This window comes from Oryzias latipes, chromosome 15 (genome assembly GCF_002234675.1).
Source record: "Oryzias latipes chromosome 15, ASM223467v1".
In the NCBI taxonomy this organism is placed as follows: Eukaryota; Metazoa; Chordata; class Actinopteri; order Beloniformes; family Adrianichthyidae; genus Oryzias; species Oryzias latipes.
In genome coordinates, this window is record NC_019873.2 from 14,912,704 (window position 1) to 14,926,218 (window position 13,515).

The window sequence follows — 13,515 nt, forward strand, 5'->3', positions numbered from 1 at the left end:
CTGAGCCTGACATAACAGACTTGTGCTAATGGAACACAGAAGCATGTATGACTCTTTTTTAGTCTTATTCCAATACATCTAGCATGTTAAGACAAAGTGTCTTTGGCAGATGTTTGCGTACATGCAAAGAAAAGAGGTTTTACCCATTAAAATCCACACTGATCGTCAAAAAGTGAAATGACTGAAGAAATAGAAGACAACAGTAATGTCATAGAAAGCCACCAGAACGATAGCCAGAAAATGCAGAGATCCTCGTAAGAATTTGCTTTTTTACGCTAAGATTCACCAAACATGACGCGCTACGTTTTTAAACCTGAAAGAAAAGACACTCTACAAATGTGTAAAGGTAATTATTGAATTACCTTTACACATTTGAATTAATACCTATTCCTTTGTTCATCACAGAATCCACAAAATCCTATTCTGCCCAATTTCCCGATAATGATACTACCACCACCATGACACCAGTCAAGATGAAATTCTTTTGAATGTTGGGTGTGCACCACATAGTGTTTTCCTAGAGGTTTAAAACTCATTTTTCTTATAAAAAAACCCAAAAACAAAATAAAAGAAGGTAGGTAACTTTTTTAGCTTCTGGAGGATTTTTTTTCAATCTAAATATTATTCTCTGTTTTGTTGACCTTTTTTTAATAAAATATATTGAGGAGCAGCTGAGATTCTTTTTTTGTTTTTTCACATAGAGATAACTGTTACAGCAGAGGCTGAAATGCTCACCTGGCACAGACGTTCCTAATGCAACAAATACAACCGCTGTGACAGAGTCCTTCAGGCCAACTGTGCAGCCAAAATGAGAGGCCAGGTCACCTGTGATCATATCAAAGTAAACATCACCATCATCGGTCCTTATAGTTAGCATATACAGAAGTTCTACATATTTTTATACAGGTTATGAATAAAAATACAATTTTTATTTGCCCGTATAATTTGTTTGTTTTGCGACGTTGTGCTCACCAATGACAGCAGTGAGCAGTCCAATCATGCAGATAGAGACCACAAAACAGGCCCAGCCACTCCAGTAATCAGTGGGAGGGACGAAGGCAAACAGAACTTTCCAGAAGACGGTGAGAAAGTGCATGACGTAGTCGAAACAGGACGGCAGTTTCTCCTCACCACACTCCTCATCATCGTCATCTTCACCTGGAAAAAGAAAGGAAAACTTTAGGGTATTCTGTATTCTGCCACTGTACATATAAGGCTGCAGGAATCCAGCACTGGCACTTCCACCAAAATACCTCAAGTGAAAAAAAGGATATTATTGCGAAAAAACTGGGCATCAATGTAACATTCCTAACCTCTGACCGGTTGCAGAATGTGACTGTGAACAGAATGTCAGTTACAGAGTTTAATTCTCGCCAAAGGGCATGAACTACAGCCTTTGCTGGTGGACTTTCACTTGTTTAATCCGACTGTGTGTTATCTGTCAGGTGGAATGAGCGAGTCTTAGAAACATGGAATTCAAATGACTTTTCCCGCTCCAAACACACGCAGCAGTCGCTGTTGTTCTGCTCCATTAATCAATGAGAAAATGAGAAGACCTACTACTTCATTCAAACATGCTGACTGGGTAAATCCCACGGAGAGGCAGGTTTCCCTGTCATTTCTTTTAACAATGTCAGTTATTCAGTATACACCACAATATGCAAAAGCAGAAAATTTAGTCATTAAAACTGTGAAAACATCAAACACTAAGGGTGCAGAGGTTGGAGATCTTTTTGCTCTCATTAGGCCTACAAAACCTACAAAGTAGTTGCACATTTATAGTTATTTAAATGATTCAAACCAGCAATAGCACGGAAATGCTTTTGATTTATATCATCATTTAGCCAAGCTCCTTTTAGAGTTTTATGTACACACTGACCACAGAGGTAACTTGAAGCCATTTTGTCTGTAGTTACATATTAACTTAGTATTTCCAGGAACCGTCTGCTTTGAAGAAATGTTTAATATTCAAAAAAAGAAATTCCTTCTTTCAATAATCTACAAAATATTCAGTTTTCAATAGATTTGAGCTATTTACAAAAGAGACTATTATTTTAAGAGTGATGTTTTTTTTTTTTTCTGTACCCCAGAATCTTGATTCTATGAAATTACTTAAACTTAAAATATTACACCATTTAAAACCAATCTATGCCGAAACTACGGTTAAGTAAAAAAACAATACAAAAACATAACACATTTAACTGCACATGTTTTTGGCTATATTCAAAGGCAAAAAAAAAAAAATATATATATCTCAGACATCTATTCATGTTATATTACAAAGATGTACATCTCAAAATTTGAATATTGTAAAAAGAAAAATTCTATATAAACTCAATATTCAATTTAATCTTGAAGTAAAATTCCCACTTTGTAAAGAATCATACGTTGTTTCTCTTTTGGCTTTTCCCATCAGGGGTCGCCACAGCGAACGAGTCGCATGGTAAACTTGGCAATGTTTTACGCCGGATGCCCTCCCTGATGCAACCCTCTCAAAGCAACCGGGCTTGGGACCGGCACAGAAGTGGAGAAGGGAACAGGGAGCAGCCCGGAGTCGAACCCTGGTTTCACGGACAGAAGGCGCTGCAAACCAGCACGAGCTAAACCGGCTCCACTTTGTAAAGAATCATATATAGTGTCAAATGTCTATTTTATTTAACTTTTTGTATTTATTTGAAGCTATAGGTAATGTAAATATTAGATTCCTCAGTGAATTGTAGTACAGTTTTCTTTTGCTGTATCGTGGTCATGTTTTATTTGCAGATTTTTCTCAGCGCAACTTGGCATGCTGTTTTTTTGAGGATTTCACATATTGTGAGTTATTTATGGAATGTATTCCCAATGATAAACGATGGAACACTATACTGGGAAGGAATTCAATGTTGGAACGCTTAGATGAATACCTCAACAAATTAACTCAAATCTCAAATTAAATGGTCTCTCTGACTGGGACAGTAAGCTACACAATCATGAGGAAGCTGAGAACTAGACAAATTTACAGAAGATAAACATAAACATATTTATAAGAATGGCAAGCCACAAAAGGCTGTTCCAAAAGTGCGGTTTGCCAGCATTTTAACAGAAGACTTGATGCAAGGTAGACTGTTAAGCAAAGTCCATTCAATAACTTTGAGGACCAAAACAAGAAGTGGACTGAGGCTGGAGTCAGTTCATCAAGAGCTATCGCACACAGACAAATAACTAAACATGGGCTACAACTGTCACATTCTTTGTGTCAAGCCACTTTCCAGCTAGATCCTTTCTCAGAAGTACTGTATCTATTCTAGGATAAGGAGAACAAGAATTAGACTGGTACTCCTTTGTCCAATGTCTTCTATTGAGATGAAAGTTCATTTTATATTTCATTTGAAAATTAAGGCCATTGAGTTTGGAAGAAGAGTAAAGTAGGACACAGAACTTTACTTGAAGTCAACTGTGAAGTTCCCACTATAATTGATGGCTTGAATTATGTCAATTCAAGCCAACATCCTCTTCTCCTCTTTAACAGTAAAGGTTTAGAAGGTGAACAGACTGAATTATGAAGCACATCCTTCTACCTGAGCAAGCCGTTTTTCTGCTGTTGGTAGCTCTCCTTCCTTCAGCACAGTCGGCAATGGTTCAACGGAGACCTTTCTTTATCATTTCTTTTCAGCTTCTCCTAATCCATGCACCCTCTTGTCACAGCATTGAGGCGTTCTTTAATGTTCACATACTTGTCGGCTTTACATTTTTCTCACTGTGGAAATTCTACAACCAGAATGCTGAGTAGAATTGTATTAATTGAATCATGTCTATGAAAATGTCATACGTTATAATAAAATGTACCTAAAATGACAATGTCAAAACCGTATATTTACATAAAAGTTTAAAAGTAACACACATCTTCTTATATTGTACTTGAAAAATTTAAATATTTGACATTTTCACACATACTTCCCATTCTGTCCCTTAGAGGTGGTAGACTGTGATCTCTACTCACTGAATGTGCCCAGAAGCTGCATTCTCACAGGACTGACAGATGATAGACTGCAACTCTTCTCCACGGACTGCTGGCTAAGGGAGGTGTGTGTCCATGAGTGTCTCTACATGTGAGCATTTTGTACTTGAAGCGTTAATGTTTCTCTACTGGAGAATCGTAGGAATCATTCATGTTGATATGGAGAAAACTCAGGATAATTTACGTGTCTCAAACCACTGCTATCTGCAGTGCCGGTTCTACACTGAATTATTACACGGGCAAGGCTCTCCCTAGGCAACCCCCCAACCCCATTAGAATCCCAACTGCATTTTGTTCATCCATGTCAACTTGATCCAAAAAACGTATAACAATATATGATATGTAATATATCAATCTTTACTTTAACTCGTGTTTACTGTTTTCAATCCTATCAGCACATTTTTTAGTTATGACTGGTTAAATAAGGTTTTGTTACTACTGAGTTATAGTAAATGGTAAATATTCATCTTTAAAACTACCAACCGATTTAGGAACATTACATGGAGTAATTATATAATCCAACATGATGGAAATAAATTTAAAAAAGTTTAACCTTTTCCCTCCATCCTTCCCCTTTTTTTACACACCTTTCCAGTGCCTTCTCAGTCCACAGCGTGCAGCTGCAAGTGCTCCTATAGGCTGAGTACGAGCAGCTGTGCGTCACAGGAGCGCAAGCAGCTGTAGAGGGCGTTGATTTGCTGGTTTCAGGCCATTCCAAACACCATGATATAACAGAAAATAGAAAACCATTGTGGCACATATATTTTTCTCCAAGTGCTGAGTTGGAACCCTATTTGAATTGGCGCCCTGGGCAAACGCCCGTACTGCCCGTACTACCCATACCACTCGTACATAAAACCACTAGTGGCTATAGAGGTGGTATGATCAAAAGAAAAAAAATAGGATATCCTATTGGAAGCAGTACATCATTAGAAGGCTGAGGGGAAATTTTGCCTGTGAAAAGACATAAATACATGCAGACATGAATGATGCAAGAGAATTTTTGCAAATGCAATAGAGCAGATAACATTCAGAGCTTTGCAGCCATTGTTACCCATCTGTCATTTGTCTGTGCATTTTGGAAAGCACTCCTTTAATATTTTTCCCTCTCATTGACGTTTCCTCCACATTGAAGCACTTTGAATCCCAGAAATGTGTCTCAGCTGTTTTCGTATATAAATGAAAGTCACTTCTTTGACAAGCCCTTTGGTCTTTTAACAAACCACACAGTTAATCTGGTGACATTTCCAAAGACTTCAAAGCTGCTGTTGATAGAAAAAAAAAATGCTTTCTCAATTTTTATAGAAGACAAACACGTTAATGTTACAGGCATCACTGCCTACAACTTTACAGAATGACAGTTGTGCTGCTAATTGCGTGTATGTGGGATGTCTGTCAGAACACATGCTGACATGCCTATATTCATGTTCCACTGGTCTCATCATTCTGCCTATCTAAGGCACACACTGTAGCAAACACAGTGTCTGGCTGCCAAGCACCAAAGTCACCGGAGAGCTTCTAACAGACATTTGAATATAGCATTGCTAACCTAAAGAATTTGTTTTCAATTAAAAAAAAAAGAAAAACCTTTTCATCCATAAGAAGCTTTATTTAATTTCTTCAGATGTTCTCAATTTTGGTCAAAGAGTTTATTAGTAAAGGATCCAGCCCGATCACATTTGACAAGACAGTTTACGGATTCAAAAAATCTGTAAAATAACCACTCATCCATGAGTCATCATCATTCATCATCTTCAAAATGCAAAAGACAGAGCAGACAGCTGCTGGCGCTCAGAATTAATTCAGGGTATTTGATTTTATTAGTGTCTATAAATCAATACCTTTAGGAAGAAAAAGTGACCTCTACTTGTTCTCAGTCTGTGTACTCTTTGTTGACGAAGATCCCTTGGCTACAAAGCCCCAGTCTTTCTACATTTGTTTTGTCTCAATGATTTTTCCTGAAAGCCACATTACCTACATTTCCCTTGGGTTAGAACACAAAGATATACCTCCGTAAATAACTCACCCACTCAGAGGAGTAGGTGATTGAACAACATGGTGTGGAGTTAGTAATTAGAGGGCAGTGGAGTGTGGAATGGTTGGACATTAATCTTTTTCTTTCTTTCACTTTCCTCACTCATTCTTTGCCCTAACAGTCCACTTGATTTCCTTTCCATTGATTCCTCTTCTTTTTTTCTGTCCTTGGCCTGTGCCTTTCAGACAGTCCTGTTCATCATTTTTAGTAAAGTAAAAAATGTGTTTTTATCATTCACAGAACATCAATGGGGGACCTTTTTGTGTAGAGTTTGCATGTTCTCCCCGCGCATGCGTGGGTTTTCTCCGGGCTCTCCGGCTTCCTCCCACCATCCAAAAACATGCTTCATAGGTCAATTGGCAGCACTAAATTGTCCATAGGTGTTGTGGTTTATTGTTATCATTATTTACGATTGAAAATAACTGATTATTTTCCTAAAACATTTCTCTAAGAAAATCTTTCACTTTGAAAACATCCTACCTCAAACTGTCCCTGTTCTCAACTTCTTTTCTTCTTCATTTCTTTAATATCTCACAGAGATGAGTCAGCTCTAAAGCAAGTCAAGACACTTAAATCTGTAACAAATATGACTGTGAAAACAAATTTTTCTTGACATTTTGGTCGACTTCCCTTTTTATTACTTACACTTAACAGTAAAAATCCAATCAAAATATATATTTTTTCATTTTAAGACAACCTTCATTTAAGTTTCGGCAACATGATTGTACACTGCAATATATACAATATCTGCTTAATTTTTAAAGTTGTTCTTGATACACAAATTTTATGGACAGATCTTTTACTAAGTTCATCCGTTCAACATTCAGAACCCGCTAAATCCCTTTCGGGGTCATATGCCTGGTGCAGCCTATCCCAGCAACTGCTGGGCAAAGGCGGGATACACCCTGAACAGGTTGCCAGTCTGTTGCAGGGCTACACACTATCATACACATATGCACACCTAAGGGCAAATTATAGAGATACCATGGGTTTAGACTGTGAGAATAAGCTGGAGTGTCCAGAGAAAACATGCACACTCTACACAAAAGGGTCCCAGCTAGGATACAAACTGGGGCCTTCCATTGTAAAGCGAGAGAGCTAACCACTGCATGTGAATGCTCTTCCTAGTTGTTGTGAGGCATACAGACAGGACAGTGAAATGAACAAATGAGGAAGATATGAGTGTGCGGGCAGATCCAGTGACACGAGGAGGTCAGTGAGGTGGGCAAGGTTGTGAATGACCTAACAGATAAAAAAAAATATTTTGTTGTATTGGATGTTATATTGGATTGGGAGCCAGAAGAGCTAATGGAGAATAGACGTGGACATGTGATTGGAGTTCTTGTTATCATGTGTGGTGCTGAGTTTTGAACAAGTTGGAGTTTGTGGACTTTTCTGGGGGAGAAAAACAGTAAAGAGTTGGACTGGCGGAGTTGAGAGGAGAACAGACAGCAAGCCAGATTGGCAAAATTGCGGATGATGGATGGAAATAGGTGGAAGGGGTGATGCTATGTGAAAGGAAAGAAAAGTGTACTGTCAAGGATGATTCGTAACATGAGGGGAGGGAGATGTGGAGGAGTATCAACAAATACTGATAAAGTAGGAACTGGAATTGGGGCCAACAAGTAGCATTTCCATTCTATAACCATTTAGTTCCAGAAAATTGCATATAAACCAGGATTTTATTTCATGGAGGCAGTCAATGAGGTGTGAAGGAGGGAAGGGTGGCGATGCAGAGCTGGGTGTCATCAGCATAAAAGTGAAAATAAAAAAAAAATTTCTATTAGCCTTTCAACAAAAACTGAAATACACACACAAGGAAAAACAAGTCTATATACCCATTCCACACCAGAACACTGACATTTAAGGCAACTTTGAGGGATTGCCAAATGCATTTATTTATTTATGGCTTTGTGATGAATGTCGTAGTCCCAATCATTTTCTTTGCTTGCAAGACCCAGATTGATGTTATGATGTAGTGACCTCAAGGTCAGGCCTTAGCAGGTTTTTAAATGTCTTTTCAAAGCTGAAGTCTTTAAAGAAAGGCTGCTTGAAGTCTGCACTCTTCCCCAGAGTTTTAGCCAAAATAGGAGCACACGATTTAGATATCACACTACAGACCTGGGGATCAGAAAGACAATAGGTCGTTTCAGTCCAGATCAAAGCATATTTCAGCTTCTCTAAAATGATTAATCTTCATTTCGATCTAATTCTTCTGAGAGGCGATACGGGAATGGGAGCTTGGATAAAAAGGAAGATAAGGCACAGAAAAAAAAGAGATTAGATAAAGCTTATTGCTGCATGTATTAAATCCACCATAGTCTCAGTGGCAGACTCTCTGGACTTTTTTTAACCTTTAACCTATCAGCAGGTCCTAAACGATGATCCAGCAAGTGCAGCATGTGGAGATGTTGGCTGTTGCATAAAAGTGTTGGTGGTGATCGTATGTGCTACTGCTGTAACAGATTTACTTCTTTCTCAACAAAAACAGTCAAATGGAAGGGTTAAACTGGACTTGTTACATGCTGAAAAAAGGATTCACCCAAATTAGTTTGTAGAGACAAAATTCAAATGATTTCTGCTTTTGGTCTTGCAATAAACATAAAGCACCACAGAAAAAACAACTGCACATTGTTTCCCCTTTTTTTACTTGTTTGTAAAATTTACCATAACCCAATTTGTATCCTAGCCCTTTTAAGTTTTTAAGACTATACTCAGTACATACGTGGCATTGGATTGTTGCTACCCAATACTAGCCCATGTCCACCACCTACAGTTGGGAAAGGCTTGATGTGAAATGTCAAAGGAGTGCAAATCTTGTAGATCTTGCTCCAGGCTTTTTTCACAGTTATTACGATAAATTAAAGACTTGGTGTCATGTAATTGCGACGGCCCACAAACTGCAATTATTAATTAATCCTTCCTGATCAGTTTGCAAACAGTTGTGTTGTGTATTCAATTGCCCTTTCATGTAAAGAAAGGACTGTCAAAGTTTCACGCCCCAGCCAGAGTGATGAAGAAGGCAGGTGAGAGTTCGTATGTGCTGGAGTATGGACACACATGGAATGCTTCTCACCTGTCTCTGGTTCCAGAAAGTGCACAAGACACAGCCACAGGCCCTGCAGATGCAATGCCTGGACCAGAGGTCAGACCCCCGCTGGGTGATAGGATACCCAGACCCACAAGGGTTAGAAAAAAACCTGCATGGCTTAATGATTATGAACATTAGTCATGGCTCATGATTAGTGTAAAAAAAAGTAGGGGTGAGAAGAAGTGTTACTTAATGCAGATTTCTTGAGATATTGTCATTTAAATGTTGTTAGAGAGTATCCGAGTTAGAGGTTATGTGGGGACGCACACAAAAAAATATATACCGGTATATATTTTACTTGAAAGTTTCAGTGTTTCCATTACAGGTCTGTTAAGCTCTTAAATAAGGGGGGAAATATGTTGTGTATTCAATTGCTGCACCACGACACTAGAGGGCGCATTGCATGACTGACTGTGAGTTCTGTATGTTACGTTGTGAAAAAGAAGCATTAAAAAAGAAGAGAGTGGGAAAAGCCTTATGAGTTACGTCCTGATTTCTGTCAAAAGCACTTCCCTGAATTAAAAGAGACTCCATCCATACAACACTCCCAAATCTAAATGCCAGATTTGTCAAAGTTTGACCTGGTTTAACTTTAAATGCGTGTTCAATGGATGCACGTTTTGTACGCAGAGCCCAGAAACTGACTTGAAAATGTGTGTCGTGACACATGAATGCAAGAATTTTGAAGACATGAATTTACATAGACTTTTAATTAAAAGTGGTTGCTTAAAAGCATGTTGCCAAGGGCAATGTGAACTAAGCTTATTGGTTAAAATTACAGAAGAAATGAAAGAACACACCTAACGTGCGCTTGGATTTTTTTTTATTTTTAAAAAGCATGTTGTCAGGATATTAACATCCAAAAAGGTTGGGAATGCCAACTTGTGTATTGTTTTTTTCTTTTTTTTGGAGTAAACAAACCTTCGCCTCACCTAAGATCATCTCACTTAATTTTCTTTCTTGTATTGAATTACAAATCACTCTGTGTTAACACAATTTCTTCTTCAGTCTTGTATTTTTTCAATCCACTTATTTCTTAGTCTCAATCTCACTTTTCCCTTAACTTTTAAACTTTAAATTCAATTATTTAAAGATTATGCTTTTCCACCTTTCATTAATTCAATAATCCATCAATAGCTGGACCTAAGAGAGGTGACCTGGCATGCTTTTATGCCCCAGTCAGTGGTCACCCCCCCCCCCCCCCCCCCCAGCCGGCATCATGGATTTGCGTTTCTTTGAGTAGGAGAAGTAATTAATCTTTGACCTTTTTCCCCTGTAAAATACTTCAAGTGCTAAAGTCGAGTTGTGAACTGAATGAATCAGGATCAGGAATACTTTATTGATCCCACACGTGGGAAATTTGGAATGACGAATGATCTTAAAAATGTAAATATACAAATAGTAAATGAAAGTCATTTTTTAGGGTATTTTTAACATAACCAATTAAATATTAAAAAATGAAGACATTTATGTAAGAGCTTATAAAAAATGTTTTCTTACTACAGCACCATAGGCTGATCCATCAGTTTTACATCTAAAATCCTACTCCAATCACCTTTTGATCTATTTCAATGCATTCCCAGCAATCTTTTAGCTTATAATAATGAAATAAATAAATATATATGTAGTTGGCTAGGACATAGTTTCTGCAGAGCAGCAGGAGTTCATTAGAAATTTCCCTCTGAGTTTGGGCAAAAGTTGTGGGCATGTTGTGGCCCACCCAGCGTGTTTTCTGACACAAATAAACTCTTTTTCAAACAGCAACTTCCTACTTGTTACTAATCTTTACTCTTTTAATTTTATACATTGCTGTAACACCTTTCTAATTTTAAGAAACATTTTTGCATCATTGGATCTTTTGTACAACCGCATATTAGCACGCTGTAACTACCTCCTATCTTTGCACAAATGATGCCCTGTTTTTTTGAGCTGCTTGAATCTTGTTACAGTTTACAATTGTAATGACAATAAATTATTCTGATTCAGATTTTTTACTCTGCCTCTGATTTACCACAGTTTGAATGAAGAAATACTCAGAAATGCAATCTTAAGCTTAATTTTCAGAAAATTGCCACAAGAACATGTTAAAAACATCAAAAACAAAATTTGTGGCAAAGTGGGTGTCATGTTTAAGGAACTCAATTGTTGGTGTTCTAAACTGCGGCTTCGAGAATTCTTTAAATTTCCTACATCTGAAGGTTTTTTTTTTGAAAAAATGATGGCAGTACAGTAATAATGCTACTTTCGTGACAGAATGATCACTCATTTCTATATCTGTAAATATTAACTCTGCACAATAATCCTACTCATCAATTCCACACACTGTTAAGAGTTTATTACTTTCTGAAGCCTTACGTGAAAATGGATTTATCTGTATTTTTCTATAATTGGTTTTAACTGCATCAGCATGATCTTAATTTGTCTCATCAGTTTATTTAGCTTCCTCCTGTTCAGTGCCCTCTCTTCAGTTTTTCTTTTATGCCATTTCACAGCTGGATGTAAACCACCTCTTTGATCCACAAGCATCCAATCAGCCCCTAATCTCCAACACTTTTAGCTCTCACATTTCAATCAGGCTTAAAGAGCAACCAAAGGAGAGGAATCCTTCAATATTCAGTAAGTGAATAAATATAAAAAGTATTGTATTAAAAAGACACACAGGTTAATATTAGAACAGCAAAAGTGGGTCAAAACATACGACAAAATTATTGTTTTTACACCATAGTGCAACAATGCAATATTGACATTAGCAGAAGATTATATTTTTCTAGTGTATTCTGATGTTGTCAGTGATGTCATTTTTAAATCTCTACATGTTTAACTGCTTTGAGAAGCAGGGAAACAGAGAAAAAAAGTTTTTTTTTTCTGCAAACATTAACATTTGCAAAAAGAGAAATTAAGTTTGCCTAAACTAACATCCACATGGAATTCTTTTTTTTTACTACCCAAATTTAAGATCCATCGAATAAACTGCTTTGTTGATGCAAGAAATAATGGAGAGCTTAGATGGCTGATAGCATCCAAAGAGAACAACAAGTACCACTACTATAAAGTCCCGTTCTGATCGTCTTTTGATCTATTGCAAAAGTGTTCCCAGTGGTCTTTTAATCATGATTATGCCATTTTAGCCAAAAAAAAAAAAGTCTGTGTCTTTTTCTTGGACATAGTTTCTGCAGAGCGACAGGAGTTAATAATAATTCACCTCTAAGTTGTGGGCGGGACTGTTGGCACGTAGTAGGCCTACCCTCTTCCCATCATCCATATGTTTATACTCTCTCCCTAGTTTACAGCCAGCCCCTCACAACCCTAACCTAACATTACCACTACAACAAAAAGGACAAGCAATATTAAAGCTATCAAGACGTACAGTTTTGAACAAAATACCAGCTTGGATGAGGCAAACAAAGACGTACATAGATCTAGTCATCTACAAGAGGATGCATCAGAATGGAACAGAGCAGGGAGCTTGTGGATTTTCGTAATACCTTGTACGTCACAAACAGCTTTTTCCAAGTGCATTTTTGTGTCTATTTCTCAATATAATTTGAGAAATATTTTAAGCTTAATTGTCTTCATATACTTTCTCCATCATGAGACAAATTCCACAGGAAGGTGAAAATATTGGAATATCAGTTTTTGCTCTTCATTTTATTAGTTAAAAGTACCACACTTCCCTTTTAACCACATCTTTCTCTTTTCCCTCTTCTGACCTGTGTTCTCTTTGATCTCTGCTGTTGCTTTGTTCGTTTCTTGAGGCGCATCTTCACTTCATGTATCATTGTTTTCCACGTCGAGCGTGTTTCTCCGAGGCATTTTCACACTGCTGGGCTGCTCTCTCTCTCTCTGTCACTTTCCGTTTGCTTGACATATTCTCTGCTGCTCTCTTCTTTCTCCGTCTTCACGTGACATTAAATATTATCCTGGCTTAAAGCAGATTTTGACAAGGAGGGTGACATTACTTTAAAATCTTCTTGTCTTTAAGGATCGACATCAGTACGTGCTTTATTTATATCCTTGTTTAAACTGTGCACTTTAGCAACAATAAGGGAATAGGGAGCATTAAAACCAAAGGTAGCTCTCAAAGAACCATTGTTAAAATGGCATTTTTGCTCAACTAAAGCCTTAAATACTGAGATAACATTTGTTAGAGTTACCAGACAACAGGGATTTTCATACAAGATTTATTTATGTAACCAGAAAAAGAGTTTAAATAAACGTCATTGTAATCATTTCATCATCATAAATGGTTTTTCTATCACATGTTACTTCCATCAATTGCATCACCTCCCATCTGGTCTGTCCAAACAACCAAAGGAGGTCCATCATTTATCACCACACACATGCACACCTACACATCTCAGTGTGGCCTTTAAATCTCCTTTTTTCATGTAT

General features: G+C 37.5%; 1 protein-coding gene across 2 annotated transcripts in view; it reads right to left on the reverse strand.

The window, feature by feature from the left end:
- LOC101174771 (sodium/calcium exchanger 1) overlaps positions 1 to 13,515 on the reverse strand; it is a 130,166-nt gene that overhangs the window by 13,076 nt on the left and 103,575 nt on the right. For both annotated transcript variants that reach the window (XM_011484261.3, XM_011484260.3), the window contains exons 8-9: positions 973 to 1,158; positions 736 to 825 (exon numbers count right to left, since the gene is read on the reverse strand). In XM_011484261.3, the coding sequence (XP_011482563.1) occupies positions 736 to 825; positions 973 to 1,158 (276 nt within the window). The remainder of the gene's footprint in view (positions 1 to 735; positions 826 to 972; positions 1,159 to 13,515) is intronic.